The 18,198-nt window shown below is 39.0% G+C and overlaps 1 protein-coding gene across 4 annotated transcripts in view; it reads right to left on the bottom strand.

The window, feature by feature from the left end:
- Window positions 1-18,198, bottom strand: part of NUBPL (NUBP iron-sulfur cluster assembly factor, mitochondrial) — a 139,212-nt gene that overhangs the window by 119,202 nt on the left and 1,812 nt on the right. For 3 of the 4 annotated variants that reach the window (XM_067296710.1, XM_067296709.1, XM_067296711.1), the window contains exon 1: window positions 517-672. In XM_067296710.1, coding sequence (XP_067152811.1) covers window positions 517-651 — 135 coding nt within the window. In that variant the 5' untranslated portion in view covers window positions 652-672. Of the gene's footprint in view, window positions 1-516; window positions 673-837; window positions 1,010-15,253; window positions 15,438-18,198 lie in introns of those variants that run through there. The other variant, XM_067296713.1, reaches the window with a different exon arrangement.

Here is an 18,198-nt window from a genome sequence, read left to right as displayed (position 1 = left end):
CCCAAACCTTCCCACTGTGGAGGCTCTCTAAAAGCACCCACGGCTTTACTGGAGAGCAACTGCTGCATCAGTTGCTCCAGCACAGAGTCCAGCAGGGCAGGACCAAGACACCCTTGGCGCCAACGCACCCGCCCGCAGAGGGCTCGCTGCCTCGGCGGCCAGGCGGGCGCGGCGCTCCCAGCCTCACGCAGCCCTCGGCCCCTTTCCAGCGCCCTTCCTGCCCCCCCAGCTCGGGCGGCCAGGCAGAATCCCCCCCGCAGGGAGGGCGGCCAACCGCCCCGCACAAACACGGCCGCCCCCCCCCCCCCCCCGCCGGCAGGGCGCCCAACGGCCCCCACGCACGTGCCACCCCCCCCCCCCGCCTGCAGGCAGGGCGCCCAACGGCCCCCACACGCCCGCACCCGGCCCTCCGCGGGCCGGCGGGGACGCCGCGAGCGGGACCGGCCTGCCCGCTCCCCTCCCGCCGCCGCACCGCCCCACGGGGCGGACCCGGCACACAGACCCCGGCTGACTCACCGAGGAGCCGGAAGACATGGCCGCGGAGGCGGCGGGGCGGCAGCCCGGGGAGCGGCGCGGCGCCGTAACAGCCACCCCGCCGCGGCCGGGGAGGCGAGCGGCGCGCAGCGCCCAACGCCAAGCCAGAGCTCCCATGGCCGCCACCGCCGAGCGCGCTGAGATGGCGCCGCGTGAGCGCGCCTCGGCCCGCCCCCTGCGCCGCGCCGCCGCGCCGCGCTCGGCGGGCGCCCGCGGCCCCTGCGCAGCGCTTGGGGGCCGGGGCGCTGGCTCGCGTCGCGGGTGCGCGCTGGAGAGGCGTCCGGGGGGTACGCGAGGCCCTACCCGGCTTAGGTAGGCGCAGCTGGCGGCGAGGCCGGGGCCGGCGGGCCCGGGCAGGCAGCGGGTGAGTCCTGGGGAACGAGGAGCCTCTCCGGCCGGTCAGTCATCTCCGCGACGCCGTCTCCACGTCTCCTCATCTGCAGTTGGCTCCTGCTTGTCTGTTGTTGTCCTGGTTCTAGTTGAGCACGGTAGGGCAATAGCAAATATAGAGGGGTATCATACCCCTATATTTACTGGGTGATGCTCTGGGTATCTAGCTGTTTAGAATTACATGCAAGGCATAGTTAAATGGGAAGAAAGGAAACCGTGATTCACCACAGCCTGGCTTTCTTAGGGATTAAGGTGGAAGTAGTCTTTATGAGGGACAGTATTTCTCACACTGGCAACTGCCGAGAGTGTTCTGGACGTGGAGGATTTTGTGGTGGGCGCTCCTGGAGGCAGGATCCTGGACTAGATGAACTGTTGCTGTGATCCACTATGAAACATGTGTTCCTGCTGAACTTCATTCTGTTTTTCCACACCGTTTCTTAAATTTGTCAAAACCTTTTTGAATTCTGATCTTGGCCTTTGAAATGGCTGTTGCCCCTCCCTGGTTTGTGTCATCTGCAAACATGATAAGCATTCTCCCTTTTATCATTGGGTCACTGAATAGACCTGTAGCCAGGACAGACACCAGCTGGTGGTTTTTTTAATATATAATATTAATATTGAAGCACTGATAATTGTTCTGGTTCTAGTTTTCCAACTGGTTTACACCCACCTTACAGTGGTTTCATCAAAACCACGTTTCTGTTTCTTATGTTATATGAAATATGTTTAAAGAAATATGTTTAAGATATACATCGTCTACTGCTTCTAACCCATCTATGAAGCTTGTAACCACATTGTGGAAGGAAATTAGATCGGTTTGACATGATTTGTTCTTGACAATTCCATGAATAGTCCTTATTCATCTAAGTAGTAACATAGAAGCAATTTGGACTTTAGCAATTTCAGGCCATTAGTTTTCAAAGATAAAATACAGTGTAGATAGTGTCCTATTGTTGATAGCGGTTGTAGTATGTAATGGATCAGGGGATTTTACCTCCATTTAAAATGTTATTATAATAAACATTACCCCTCTTTCACATTCAGCAGAGTTTTTACCACTACTTTAAATGTTATTTTTGTCTTGCTTTATTAAAAGAGCTCAATTAATCAAGCATTTTGTTAAAAAACAGCATTGCAGCAGACCTATTCCAGTGCTCAACTGTCACAGAGAAATTACAAAGATTAAAAACACAATTTTTTGCTATCCTTTAACTAGTTCTCATTCAAGCTCTCATTTTTGCCCTAACCGTTAAAGCCTATTTTGCATAGCTAGCGTGGACACATGAAGAGATCAAATAGTTTCCCAGGAATTCACCCTTATGCCAAACCAAGGTACAAAAGAATACTGAAAACCAATGAGCCACTTAATATTGAAACTACAGTATAGATGTACCTCAAGGGCTTTTTTTCACTGCCTCAAGAAACCATGTTACCTTTCTACATGCTAGAAATTTGCATAAGTGGTTTTTTTACCTGGAGCAGTTGGAGGCAGTGTTAAAGTGCAAAATAGTATTCATATCACAGAAATTAAATAGGTAATGCACTGTTAGGCATACCTTTTAGCTATCCGTCACTATAAAGTCTACGTAAAGAAAAAAACAGGCAAAAAAGTTCCATCATACCTGTTCTGAGAATAGCTCTAACTGACTGAAACGAACCTCACAATTTCGTTGGTTTGGTTTTTTAAAGCTGGTCTAGCACAAAATAAAATTGGGTTTTAGAGAAGTATGCTGAAGGAGTTTTCCAAAGGTCATACCTACACTGCCACCTAAGAAAGAACAATATTCCATATTTTAATTTTAAATAATTTATTTTAGCACTGTTTTGGACCTAATAGGTATGGCACCTAATATGGCAGTAGGTTGTAGTAAATATGGCAAAGACTTCAAAGTCAAGAAATACAAACTCTTCCTGAATTTGCAACTGATGTGATGTATATTCTTCTAGTTAAATTCACTGTGCATTTTTAGCACGTGAAAAAGGTAAATGTTGCAGTCTTATAAGGTGTACTAGTTTTGAGATCTTACTATGAAAAGTTTGCCAACTACATATATGTTAAAAGAGGAGGAAAGAGAAGTAAAATCTCCAGGATGCAAATGTCAAATCCTCATAGTTTTTAGCCGTTTTATACCATGCTGTATTGAATACAAATACTGTGCAGATTATAAAAAACAGATGTCATCACAACTATTGCTGTTGCTTCCTTTCTTCCTTGTTTAAACAATGATCACACTATTGAAACACCTAATTTGTAGGAGGATCATTCAATCACAGGTCAGATTTACTAGAGGTGACAGAAGGGCTGAAGTTCCTTTATAAATATATGAAGTGATGGGATAAAGACAGGACCACTGTGCAGATTAGGTTTGCCTACTCTTGTGAGACTGAGTCCTTTCCTTATTTGTATAATCAAAGAATGGCTACAAGGTTCACTGGAGCAATGGACATGCAGGAGCCAAAGACAGAGCTACATTGTCAATCTCTGTTCTGCAGCAACTGATACCCTTTTTTCATGATGACTGAAGGTCGTCTTTTGAAAACCTTGTTTTACAACGTAAGTTTAATCCCCTGCAGCAATAGGGAAAGTCTGGTTTCATCCAGAATCTCTATGGGCATAATTATTTGTGTCAAGTATTAAGCTCTGGTGTGTTCATGGCCTGGACAGAAGAATGAAACAACTGCTGGTAAACCTTACACTTAAGTGGACACAGTAAAGGGCAATCTAAACGTGGCAGCATTAGTGATGTTCTCATGTTATGGACTCTACTTGTTAGTCTTTCCTTCTGAAACTTTGCACTGTTGCTATAGATTAGGATTGTAATTAGGAGAAGCAAACAGAATAATAGAAAAGATTCTTATGAACAAGGATTTGTCAGAGTAATTCTTTCGAATTTTTTTTCTTTTTGCCTTTATTCACAACTATGTTATAGTCTTTTAAATGACTGGGTCAGGTGTCACTCCAGGAACACAGGAAACAGATTATTCCTGCCCAATGAGCAATTGAATATGTTCATTAGGCAACACTTTCATAATACAGAGGCGGGCACAAAGACCCAGGCCTCAGAAATGATGGAAGGAACTTCCTAGGAGCCAAAGGGATCATTCTGCAGAAATTGTTTTGCTGCTCATAAGAAATTTATAAATTGAACTTCAATCAAGTACAGTGGCAGAAACCAAATGGGCCAGAGAGGAATTGTGTATAAACCTTTTTATTTCTATTTCTTGTCATTTGACCTTTCTTTAAGTGCTACCTTCATATTTTGTGTTTGTTTTAGTTTAAAAGCATTTTGAATTTCCCTGGAAAGCTCTATATAAGCAAAATGTTTGAGTAGATCAGTCTCAAAGCTCTGGCTGATTGAAGCTCCCATCAAAAGATCTGTTACTATCTCAGAAGTGTCAAATGTATTTTTGCAATCAGGTATATATCATTAAAGTAATGCTAAATATGATATGAAAACAAAGGTAAAAGTCACATAGTTCTTTAAAAAAAAACCCCAAGTTATAACAAACAGGTAATACAGAGCCAGATTTCATCCCTCATAGTCACATAAATCAGAACCTTTTTTCCTGAGAAGTCCCATTGAAATCAGTAAGATTTATTTGTAAAAGAAGGGTACTGTTCACTGAGTAGAAGTAGAATTTGGCCATTAGAAAGCCATTACATCTGCTCAGCAATAAAGCAAACACTTTCAAAATACCTTAACTATTAGTACAGGAATATGTTGATTACAGTTTGAGAGAACAGTATTCCGACATCTCTAATAGTTGTAAACATGCCTCTATGGATTATTCACTTACTTTAATTGCTTTTAGCTTTATTATTTAAATGTTAATACTTGAAAGTAATGGTTTAAATTGTTTGCCCAAGATGTAATTACAGTTCACATACAGTGATAAATTAAGAATCCAGGAAAATGAAACAAAAAATTAAGTGGGATTTTACTACCAGAATTGAGTCTTTATGGAAACTACAAATAAATTCCCTTCCAAACTTTTCAATAATTCAACAAAATGGAAAACACAATATTTAATTTTTATGCAAATTGCTAGCGTTTTCTTTAAGTGTAAGAGAACATTTCAAAGACTTTAAATTTTTAGTCAAATTGACACTAACATGATAGAAATATAATTGATTTTTGCCTGAAATTAGATTTTCTTCTGTTTAAATGTATTCTTCCTCTGCCCAAAATCAATTAATGGCATCTTAGTATATCTAGAAGAGATCTGCTGCCAAATCACTGCAAATTCTAAAAATGAATTAGCATTTGAAAAATGATTTAGTAGATAATCAGGTTGATTTGTGTGCTATAGGAAATAAGCAGCTAAAAAAAGAGTATATTATCAAGATTGTAAAAAGTTTTCAAGGCTGACAGAACCCTGTGTTTCCATTGTCATTTCTGGATGTCTAAATAGTGCCTCATTAATAGTATAATTAGTTAAGGACATAGACCAACACTGCAAGCTCTTACTCATATTGGCCATCCATTTTGTCCATAATTCAAGCTAGAAATCATATTAAAGAAAGACTACCACAGCAGTTATAAATATACACTGTAAAATGTCCTTCAAAATGAAGGGCTCATTTTAGCTTCATGGATCTGTAATCTTTGGCCACAGAGACTGATTCAGTTTCTTTACCTAGCTAGTCAGCCCAGCTGTGGCACATCTAGGTTAAAGAAGGTTAAAATTTTGCTTTTTTGCTTTTTTGTCCACATAGGGATAATTATCTGGTTCATAAAGAAAGTAAGTCTAAGACAACTAAGTTTTAGGCCAATTAGCACAGTTCCAGTGATAGAAACTAAGAATGATGGTGTATGATTAAGAAAATACAGATGAATACATTAAAGTGTCAGATAATGAAAAATATTGCAATATATTACAGTAAGATACTATGGCCTAAAAAGGAATTATGGAAGTCACTAAATTTCTGAAGAACCCAGGAAAAGCAATCACTATGATCCTATATTAAAGATTACAGACTCTGCTTTCACCTGAGCCTTAGACTGCCGGAGAGCAAGGAGGACACCTGGGGTCACTACTTTCCCATTTTCCCATGCTATCTTAACCCAGAACAGTTGTTCCCAAGCTTTTTTATAGCTAAGCCTAATCTAAAAACAAACTGTTAAACCCCTGTGCTTTTTGTGCTCTTATCCAAGAACTGTCCAAGAAACCCTTGCTTCTCTGTCCTCATTTCTAAGCCTCAGGCTTATTGCTGTCGTCTCTCAGCTCAGCCCATTCACTCCTGAGAGCAGCTGCCACGTCCTTCCTTCTGCAGCTCTGAGACCAAGCTAGAGCTGCTCTGAAGCCTCTGTGTCAAGCTCTCTCGCGTTCCCCTGTGAGGCTGAGAACAAGAGACAAACCAGATCAGGCTGTAAAAAAACCCAAGCCAAAACACCTACTGATGTGAGTTTTTTGCTTTTATCTTTTGCTCCTCATATAAGTTAAAACAACTTTAAGATTGCTCTACTTAATACTGAGACACCTAATGCAGTCTTGCACAGAACTAGCATAGGTCTGGCAGAGCTCATGCATGTGGACTCTGTGTCACACCTCAGGGAAACAGACTCCAGTCTTAACAGTAAGGCATACCTCAAAATCATTTAAGTAGGGAATTTTAGGCATAAGAGGAAAGAACTGCAGATGTGTTTGAAGACAGTCCTTATGTCTTATAGTATTGGCTCTGTTTCACTCATTAGAGTTTCTCACCTTTTTTTTCCCCCAGGCCTAGAAATCAAGGCCTACATCACTGATGCGGCTGATGGCTGAAGGCAATTATAACCACTCATTCCAAAGTAAATTTAGCCCAAGGGATTTTAACAGATTCTGATTTCAAATATCCATCAAAACAGTGAGGTTTACCTGTGGTTTCATATGGAATACTACCTTATTTAAGAAGAAGAAGAATTTTGTTCATTATATACTTCAAAACTTGAAACTGCAACATATTAACAGGCACAATGAAAACACAGAAGAAACAGTAAGAATGTATTTGTTTTTTGTCATAACTCATATTAATATTTTCAGTAAATATAAGACCACAAAAGTAGCTTCCTCCTATGGAATGACTAGAATGCATTGCCAAACCTTAAACTGAGAAGAAATTAAGTTCTCTCTTTTAGCCAAGTTTTGCTAAATGAGGAAGAAGGTTTCGCAGAATTGAGGCCAATTTAGTTTGTATATTGCTTTTATGTGGACATTTTAATCAATACAGTCCTTCACAGTCAAGAAGAGATGGAAAACCTTATTTAAATTATAGGTAGATTCTTCTGAAGTCAGTCATCAAGTCCTTCAAGTTAATATTGCTTACTACAGTAACAGTCATATTACAGTGAAGATGCAGCTGATATTACAGCAATATTTTCAGCCTTCAGCAAGTGGTGCAGAAAATGAAGAGATTTATTTTGTTGAATATGCCCTTCAGTAACAGCACCACATAATTTTTCTTGGATATTTGGTATATAAATATTCCTTGCATGAATGGAACTAACTCTAATTAACATTATTTCTGTAGTTAAAAGAGAAGAATGAAGGTTTTGATTTTTAAAAAAAGTTTTCCTATTCTTTGCCAGATATTTTATAAACATTGAAGGAAAATTGGAATTTTCTTATATATTTCTTTTATTGCAGTAATGGAGATCAATTGCAATGATAAGAGTCCTAGTAAATATAAAACAAAAAGATGGTCGCTGCCCTAAAAGCTTCAGTAAACCATTTGACTGTTCTGAGTCATAATGGCATTCAGTCACAATTTCATCTTCTAAAATCATTGCAATTCTGCTGTTCATTTGTTTTTCTCAATAATGAACTTGTGTTTTACAGGAAGCATTTTTATTAACATTAGAATCTTGAGCCTAAATGATTTTTGCACAGCAAATTAGTCTTATTTGAACAATGAGGCTGACTGAGACATTACACTAACTTTTAGTGTTTTTTTATATTTAGAATTTATTTAAAAAAATATGATTCATGTTCCAAACCAGATCAGTTTTGCTCTGTGACCATTAAATACTTACCTTGTAATTCCTAATACATTAGCAGTATGAGGTATTTCAAAAGGGCACTGATATACTCTGAGGGTATATGGACCACTTGTGTAATTATGCCAGCAACAACCTGTTCCAGATTGTTTCAGTGTGCATCATTTCAGTAACAATCTCAGTTGAAAACAAATGTGATCCAAGAGTACTTTTTGTGTGCATGCACTCTGTTTGAAGCACTATTGTGTAAAATATGAGGCACTCCATGATTGTGGAGACAGAGCAGCTGGTTCTCAGAATGCTATCTTGCTCTAATTAATCCACAGCTGTGAAGGAAAGTAACTCTTTTGCAAGGTTTTGCATTGAGCCAGAGGCAGATCCGGGAATATAATCTCAAATTCCCAGTTGCCAATTGCCTATGCTAAGGTGCTATTATACTTATGTACAAAATATAAAGACACACTGTTTCTGATTTTTAATTATGCTAACATCCTTTAATGTAAAACATCAGGTTTCTTTAGGCAGTATAGAGCCAACCGACGTTCCTAGCATAGCAAGTACACAGGCATGTTTATAATTTGCCTATTTTCTCCTTTATAGGAACCTTAGACCAAGGAAAGTAGAGCATAAACTAGAGCACCTTTGGAGTTCCTTTAACTTATATAAGAAGCTGAGCAAGTTCCTGTTGGTTCACAAAATATATCCTTGCTTTCTTTTCCATCCCAGTTCCCTGTATATAAAAAGAACGACATGGACTTCATGCCTTCCTACAACAAAGAAAAGTTAGGTTTCTCATTGTAATCGATTCAGTCATAGCTATTTTTCTAGTGAATCCTTCATGAAAGCTCTTGGACTATGGATCTTGAAACTAAGGTCTAAAAAAATCATTCTATCACAGAACTAAATGCAATTCACGTTCTTCTAATTACTACTACTAAAGAGTTGCACTTTACCTTTTAAAATAGCAATTTAATCAAACTTTGAAATGAGGAAATATAACAGTGTTACAGGAAATAGAGGGACTATTGACAGAAAATACAAATTTTTCTGACACTAAATGGTTGTTGAATTCAGAACTTGGCCTATTAGCTCACACTTAGGACTTACGAAAGCCATTAGAGAAAGGAGATTTTCACTGGCTTCAGTCTTTCTAGCTAGTCTCTGTCTTGCTCTATCACTTACTAAATTTAAATAAATTATAGTCACAGATAACTAGTATTTAAAAGATACTTTTTAAAGTATTTAAAAGATAGCAGTGTCAGTTATATAATTGTATTTCCTTCATTTAGGCATATTAGATACATTTACATTCACTCTACATGATAGTTTCCTACTGTTAATCATCAGAAATTGAACTAGATATTAAATCAAGCATTTTACTTTTTAATGTCTTCCTCTAATATCTACATACAGATTCAATGCTAGAACATACAGACTACTAAAATGGCCATCTATTATTACAGAAGATATCAGTGTCCCTTTTACACACTTAACATTCTGTCCATTACAGTACTTAGACCTCTGGGTTGCCTTCCAGATGTAGCAAGCAATATCCTCTGATACTATCTTTTGAATTACGTTATGCAATCTGACCTTTTAGAATGGAGCATCTTTCCTCCTTTCTTTTCTAATGATGTTGCAGAAATAGTATTTCCCCTAGAGACTGGATGCCGTTAATTCAGTTGAACTGTACATGGTGAGACCCCATCTGAAATACTACATACATACTTCAGATCTTCCACAATCAAGATAGATGAATTTAGACTAATATTAGACTAGTGAAAAGAAAGACTACTATGACAATCAGGGGAATTAAAAACCTAGCACATAAAGGTTAAAAAAGAACTTTCTTTTAGTCCAGCAAACAGTCTGAAGGCGTATGTAGATGCTAATAATACACATACACATATATATTTATGTAAATATATTTATATAAGAGGGCTCAGCGTAGACTCTGGAGAGAGAGAATGAAGGAGGGAGATAGAGAAATGGGTATTAAAACACGTAGTCTGGATATTAGATCACATTTTTTAACCACTCAGACCAATGATATCTGGAACATCCTCTTAATGGTGGTGAGGAAAGCAATCTAACTAGTTTCAAGTGATACTCTAATAAACAGAACTAAATGAAATGATTGCCGATAACAGCAGGGAATAGATGGTTTTGCAATAGCTGCTACGCCACCAAGCTCACCTTGCAGTAAACTGCCTTGAGACATTTTCATCATCAGGATGCTCCACCCATCCCTATGCAGTCCCATACTGTACTTGAACTTCTGGCCTGTTTAATAACTTCTTTATCCCATACAAAACTCTCTGGATTTCTTCAGACTTTTAAGGCCTTTAAGACTTTTCATTGTGCTCCCCCTAGTGGAAGAGAAGATCACCGTCGTCCCACACGGTGAGAGACTGAGAGAAAAGGCAGAGGGGAGATGAAGCAAAGCAACAACTTGCAACAGCACTCCAGGTGCAGCCCCTTTTACTTGTAAAATGATGAAAGGAAATTTTGATAGCTGAGTGTTGTCTAGTTTCCATAATGCTTTGCATCATGTAGTTTCATGTTGCACCTGAGAGAGAAATTGAAGGTCTTGACCACTTGTGATAACTAATGATCCTACAGTACATTTTGCATAAGCAAGAGTATTTATCCTGGAGATTTGGTTAGAGTAATAAATTCTGTCTGCCTAAATTCTACCTATGGTCCCCCCTCCCTTTTTTTTTAACTTTTCTATTTTTCAGCTCATATAATGTCGCTACATACTGGTAAGCAATTGTATTACACTCCTCAGGCAGCTGAAGGGAGCAATGCATTTTTTGACGGTCTGCTGTATGTTACCCAAACTTTGCTACTACTGCCAAAATGCACAACATTTTGTTACGACAACAGTGGTGTAAGGCCTTTCCAGAAAACGAGAAGACTTGGTTGTAATATATATAATGTGGATTATATGGATATCTTGATTTCATTGTAAAAAATAACATCAAATCTCTCTCACAGTCTTTTTTTTTGACATTCAGTCACTGCTTCCTCCCAAAATTACAAACATCAGTGCCTCAAAATTGCCTCCTTGGCACCAGCAACACCACATAGAAAAGGCAAATTGTGTGGGAATGTATTGCCTAGTGATCCAGGGTGATACAACTACTTAAAATCTGATATGGACAGTTCCTGGCTCAGCAAATTTTACCAGTTAGTTCTGTGCCCTTTCACATCCCCACTTAGAAGAATGGTTCCACCTCTGGGCTCCTAAAGTTAGCCTATGTTGCCTAGTCTCACCAAACTACTACAGTCACAGAGGGTTAGATTCAATTTAAGACATGTAAACATAGGTGTTTACATTTGAACTAAGCATGGAGATCTACTCACCTAGTTGATGGAGTTTAGAGAACTCTTCAGCTGCTCAGTGATTAGAGAGCTACATCTACAGCATTAAATTAAATGTGCCTGGGATTCTTTTCTGGCACTGGCACCAACTGGCACAGGAGAGCCCATGTTTATATTATTAAAACTCTCCCATTGTCCAAAGCAGGGTGGCATCATGCAACCTGTCTGTTGAGAATGAACTCAGGCCCACGTTAACTCCTAAACCAGGACCAAAAATTTTTGGTAGAGTGTGAGTTAGTCCCAGCGAGAAGTATGCCAGCCACTGTTAAAAGCAAAGACGAGTGAGTTATGGTGTCCAAGAATGTTTCCAGCCATTGTTTAGCTTTCTGGTACAGATGTAGCCTAGACGTCGACTTGAAGGTGAGCTGAGTCATTCTCTAGACATCAGCATGTATTAGTTATATTCTCTGTTTTCTATAATGGGAACTTAGACACCTCTCATATGTGTTGGACTTAACTTGTGGACACCAAAATGTAGTTGTACTAGTCTGGACATGAATCCCACTCAGATTGTCACAATGGAGACAATTATATTTTGCCATATGGCAACAAGGTAAGCAGGGAAAGATTAAATATCTTTAATTGATATTAAAACATCCCAAGTTGCAGAATAATTGTTTTACCCAGTTATTCATAAATATGTAAGCCTCCAGCAGTTCTAAAAAATTATCTATGAAATAAAAAGCCTTTTTAAGAAAATGTGATACCAAATGTGAACCATATACCCTTTTTCCATTTGTAAGAACATAAAATATTGAAGATAAAGTGTTTTCCTTCCACCGTGTAGCAGCTACTTAGCATCTATTGTAAAAGAAAGAAAGTGTGACCCTTTGGCAGCTTTAAATATCAAAGATTATGTGAAAATTGTCCTTTTCATCATTGCAGTGCTTCTGAGGTATCAAATGGTAAAGAAATCATCTCAACCCAAATGAGCTCAGAAACATGCACTGAAAAATCTATGCTTTAAGAAAGTGTGAAAATTAAATATTAAAAAACAATTCTTGACACAGAAGGCTCTCTGAAATGTGTTAAGCCACACTGGAAGTCTTAGCAGGAAGCCACATTATTTGTTGACATGTGGTCTATTATCTTATTTGACTCAATGAATATTCATCAGAATTTACAGTTTTCTATTATTTAGCTCACTGCGTTAAATATCTGCTTTTTTTCACAAGTCCTAAGGGGAAACAAGATCACCTGCTACTTTTGTTGGTTAAAACCATGAAAGGATTATATATAGTACTGTATTAGCTGAGACAGACTATCAAAAACTAAAGGCTGACTGTAAATAAAACTCCTACAGTTGCTACAGCAACTGATTTATTCCTTTTCGATGAGTTCCCAAAATATAATTGTATGTATAAGACAAGACTGTGGACCAACATTATCGTACCTTTATATGATGTTGTGTTATGGCAAAATGAGATACTTGTTTATATTGTAATGCCATGATTTTACATCAAAATGTCATGAGGGAATTAAATTCCAAAGGTTGTCAACCCTGCTTGGCTCACTGAAATTTGGCAAGCTTGTTGAACTATGCAGCAAAGAGGTTGCTGTATTCTGGGAAAAACATCTCCAGCAGCTGATAAATGACAGACCAAGCATATAATTAGTGCCTCTTCAGATTTTACCCAGTTTTATCACGATGCACGGCACTTGGGATGACTTCAGAGGTTTGCTATTCAGAGAATTTCCTAATGACCTATCATTTGTGTGCCTCCTCTCTTGACTAGCTAAATATGAGTACGCCTAAGGGAAAAAAAAATGATAGGAACTGTGGCTCAAGGTGAAAGCTTTTGGCTTTAAGCTGTGGTAACAGTTTTATTTTGGAAGTCATCCATATAAAAGCAAAAAAGTGACATGCAGCCTGATTATGCCCGCACACTCAACAGTGACTGGAGGCAAAGAGTCCTTCAGATACATAAGAATAATAAATGACCCTTCACAGTGTTTGTCAAACTAGTAGAAAGAGCCACATCTCAATTCATGTACTTTTTTTAATAATAATGTGAGGCTTTATGCCAATACTCTGAAAATTTTACAGATGGCATCTATTGAAAATATGGAGAATTCAGCTCCTACAAGATAGTCATGCATTTTTGTCTAAAGCAATGTCCTCACATTATCACCGAAATTTCTCATCAAAAATGAAAGAAATGGGGTTAACTTATAAAAGCACACCTGTCTAGTACCAATCACTATTGCAAAGATGTTTACGAGGTGAAGAGAGATGGGATGTAGCAACACCCAGGGAGAGAACAGATTTTAATTCCTTTACATGGCAGGGATAGAGGACAGTACCTTTGATTATCCAGCATAACAAGCTCCAAGGATACAGGAGCTGTGGAGCACAGCTTAGACACTTGGTGGAATCATTTTGGGTCTGCACTGAAACAGCCTTGAACCAGCTTACATAAAGAAGCGGGATCTGTACTCCTACAGCGCCTGCCAAAGGGCTTCTCTAAAGGCCTCCCTGGCTGCGAGGGATCCAGTTTGCAGCATTCGTCTAGGTCAGCCAAGCATGAGTTTAGCTCAGTGGCTTGAAGCAAAGCAGAACCACTACCTACCATGCTGCTACGACTGGACCAGCGCCAAGTTTTGTGCAGATGCGTGATCAGCAGCTCCACATGGGGGCACAGGAAGCTGAAGCTGAGCTTTACTGATCAAAACTGGCCTGAGTGGGTACACCGAGCTTGGTCAGTGATAACAAACTGGCCCATGCAGCTGCAAACTCCAGCACTCTTATTCCTCCCCATTTGCTCAGGGCCTTGTTTTTGGTAAAGTGAGCCTTTTGTGTCTAGGTGGATGCTTATTCTTTCAGCACTACTGAGGAGTCTTTCCACCACACTCTTCACTGCTCCAAGTTATGGAAGAACTCACTGGTTTGGTGCTGTCCTACATCCAAGTTGTTTCCATGCCCTGTAAAACCCAGATCCCAGGCTCTGTAAAATGGGAAACCAAGTGCAACACTTGAATGTGCCTGCAGGGATCAGCCTGGATCTGGCAGTACCATTTCTAAACCAGAGCAGAAAACTCTGCTGACCTTTGAGTGACTCCATCAGCAGTCACTTGGGTGGTTCTGTGCAATGTATAATATATATTCCAGAATACCAGAATTGAGTGTTTTGTTGAAACTCAAGGGCTGGCTCTGCACAGGACAGGTTCAGGTCTGTAACTTACTCAATCAGCTCAGGTGTGTGAAAAAAAAATATTGTACTGCTTCTGACTAGAGCAAGTGTTATGATTAGACCTATGGTACATACTTAAAGTAGGCTACTCCCACTGGTCTGTATCCTGCTCCAGTGAAAGCAACAGAAGTCCTTTTAACATTAATGTCAATTACACGAATGTTTGGTACAGTAGACGCCCAAGCAGGGAAAAGCACAGTAGTTTAATGTTACAGTCAAATGAATGTGCTTGACACCTGTAGAGAAAAAAACTGTGATTAATGGTGTTGTTATTTCCTTTCAGCAATTGTGGTAAGCAAGCAGATCGGGTGTCTTTATCTAGCTACCTTTTTTCCAATAGAGGCAAATTTCTGCTTCTCACTTAGAAAAGCTGTAATTGTACCTGACACAGCCTTCACACTGAATATGTTATTTTGCTCAGAAATTTAATTAAACTTTGATTACTCTAATTTAACCCATATCAGTATCTATTTTGTAATTGTATGAAAGACTAAACAAAACACTAATCTATTTTTAATGGAGTAATGTATTTAGTTTTTGCTGTGTATTAAAAACGTGCATAAAAATGAACTGCTCAAATCATAGGATTGCTCTTACACAACAGGAATACCAGCCTTCACTGGAAACAGAATTCTGACATATGTGGGGACAGTAAATTGGCACTGCTGCGAGAGCTGAAGAGGTGTACCAACCCTGGGACTACAAAAGCAGGCCTAAAGAAGTCATGACCTTCCTTAGAGATACGGAGCAAACAAGAAAGATAAAATCATGTACCATCTCTTCCTCCCAGCCATTTTACCCCAGTTTGCAGGGCATGCTTCTTTGGTAGCTTTACACTGGCACTGTGCAATACTTGGAGTCTTCAAGTGAAAGAATTGCTATTCCATCTGGCTTCTGCTGAATGACTTGTGGTAGGGAAATTCTTCGTGCCCTCACCCCACTCTCCTTTTTTAAATACCTGTGGAGGAAGGAGGAGAATGGTTGGGAGGCAGACATATTCCTGACCTTAATGTTTGGACAGTACTTTGAATAAGAGAGAAATCAGTACTAAATACAGTCATTAGAATGTGCCTATTATTTAGACAATAAAATTATTCTAATAACAACACCACACACACATTTCTATTCAGCAATTTTTTTTTCCTCTTTCAGCTAATCAGCATTAATTCAGTATTAATCTAGTGATTCTGAGGCTGTAGAAAGAAAAAAAAAGCTTAATCAGTCTTGAACTAAACTGACAAACAGGCTGCAATCAATCATCAAATGTAAGGAGCCAGACACCTCATCACAGATAGTTGAGTGGGGCAAGTAGATCAAAAACAGAAGCAAAATAAGTAAACTGGGAGCAAAAAGAGAATGAAAAAGACTATCATTCAACAGAAAGCAAAGGGCTTGACTCAGCTCAGGATATAAAATTGTAAACATCACTTTAAAAACAAAAAACCTTGTCATTCTGAGTTGTCTGATGGCAGCTTTACCATCTCAGACTAAAGATACATAATATCTTTTCTTTTTCAGGGAGATTGATTTGTTGTTTCACCAAGGTAAAATAAACACGTACTTTAATTAAACAATAATCCCAGTCTACAAAGTAGGGGTTTTTTTTTAAACTCTTGTGATGGTGACTTGCAATTTTATTGCTGCACATTCCATTTTCCAGGTCATGTGTGATGATGAAAAAGTCTCATAACAGCAACCTCTACTGACTGGCACAGCAGAGTCCCTCATTTCTATCTCACCATTCATAGCAGTCCTGGTGTCCACCTGTGATTCTTCATTAAATGTTTCCAAGTGAGTTAACTAAGTACTCTCTCTTTCCCTATGCATGTCCTGCTACCTGTCATCCTCCCTTATTTTCTCTGTATTAAAAGTGTGGGAAGACAGAGTTCCACACTGGACAATGGAGAAAATAAAACATTTAAATCTAATCTTTCCCTTTCAGTTTCATCTGTCCCACAAGAGGTAATTCTACTAAGATATAATCTTACCTGCTACTGTTTTGTATCTTTGCTATCTAAGTGCTAGGCTGCAGCTTAGTATATTGTTCCTTTTCAACACAGATGACGCTACCTAGGGGCACTCTGTTGATGGGATCACTGCTTGAAAAACCTTTGATCAGGGTTTCAGACACCAGAGACAAAGGAATAACTTCTAAGATGAATCTTGCCTCTTCAGATTTCCAGTCAACTCCTGTCCCTGCCAAATGGCATGTAACACCAAACTTCAGCACTAATAGAAAAAAAAAAACCCTAGGGAAGGATTCAAGACCATTTGAGATTATTTTGATACTGACTCCCCCTGGCATTTCATTCTTTGATAAGCAGGAGAAACCTGAGTACCAGCAGAGGCAGAGCTCCCAGCAGCCACCCCCCTCTTTCCTTAAGGAGACATTCCATTAAATGTCCATGAAATATGCATGACCATTCACACAAAGGATCAGGAAGAAGACATCCATCGAAATTTGTAAGAAATGGTTCATACTGCCATCTGCCCCTCCTAAAGAGAACTGATTTGAAAATAACCAGAACTATATTCCAGACGCCAGTCACAAAATACCCTGTCTCTGCCACAGGGACAACAAGCAGAGGGATACAAGAAATATTCTGTGACTGCTACTACATCCAAATAAGCATCAAAAGACCTTTGATATAATAACTGGAAAAAAAAACCAATATATTTTACACATGGATATATTATTCAGCTGTCAGGAGGTTCTTTTCTATATAAAGACCTAAAAACCAAATCAAAACCCTAGGCTAAGATTTAAACAACAAATTTACCACCATTCTTAGCTTACAAAAGGGATCCTTCTCCTAACTGTGTCCCAGCAAGGTTCAAGAAACGCAAGATGCAGAACTAGTTACCACCCAAATACCTAAATAAATTCAAGGACGAAGACACTTTCACAGGCTAATATTCTCTGCAACATATGGAAGGAACAAGTTGTTATAAACTCTTAAAACTAGTGGCTAAATTATTACAACAAAATTAATTTGGTTTTCCACAGAAAGTATGACATAATTACATTAAGAATGCATAAATGAACAACAATGTCATACTAAATTCTCTGTGTACTGGTTCACAGGCCTATCTATTGAAACTTGCTTATGACTGAATGTACTGCATCAAATCCTGGCATAAATAATGGCAGTGCCCCAAAAGAATGAGCCCATATTTTATATTCTGCTTATACAGTCTGCTCATAGACACTAGAATAATCAATTTTTCTTAAAAATATATTTATAATCACAAATATATATGGAAAAAAAGCCATTTTAAATGGATTTCTACCTCATTAAGCTCTTCTTAATGAGTCTAGGGATATAGCTTTAGAGTAAATGAACAGAAGACATTTTATTTAAACTCAGCTAATTTTATTTAAAAACAGGTCATACTTAACAATACCCTACAGCTAGCAAAAATAAGTGCTTCATTCTCTCAGTTTACGCACTAACCACCTAGTGTGATTTCCTCTTCTTTCATAAAGGTTTGCTTTGGGGAGAGCAAAATCACAAAACACTCATGCAAAAGAGAATGATATTTTAAAACAACACTGGACTGGAGCTGGATGCAGACCTATCTGTAACAATGGCTAGTAAGGAATGCATATTGTCCCTTGCTCTTCCACAGATAACTTCTATAATCTTATTCTGTAGTTGAGGCCAGGTAATAAAATTTGGCTTCTTACTAGTGCTGTATAGATTTCATCTTCTTTTTTT

Source organism: Apteryx mantelli, chromosome 4 (genome assembly GCF_036417845.1).
Source record: "Apteryx mantelli isolate bAptMan1 chromosome 4, bAptMan1.hap1, whole genome shotgun sequence".
NCBI classification, from domain to species: Eukaryota; Metazoa; Chordata; class Aves; order Apterygiformes; family Apterygidae; genus Apteryx; species Apteryx mantelli.
Note: the sequence above shows the minus strand (reverse complement) of the source record. Positions and strands in the feature narration are given on the sequence as shown.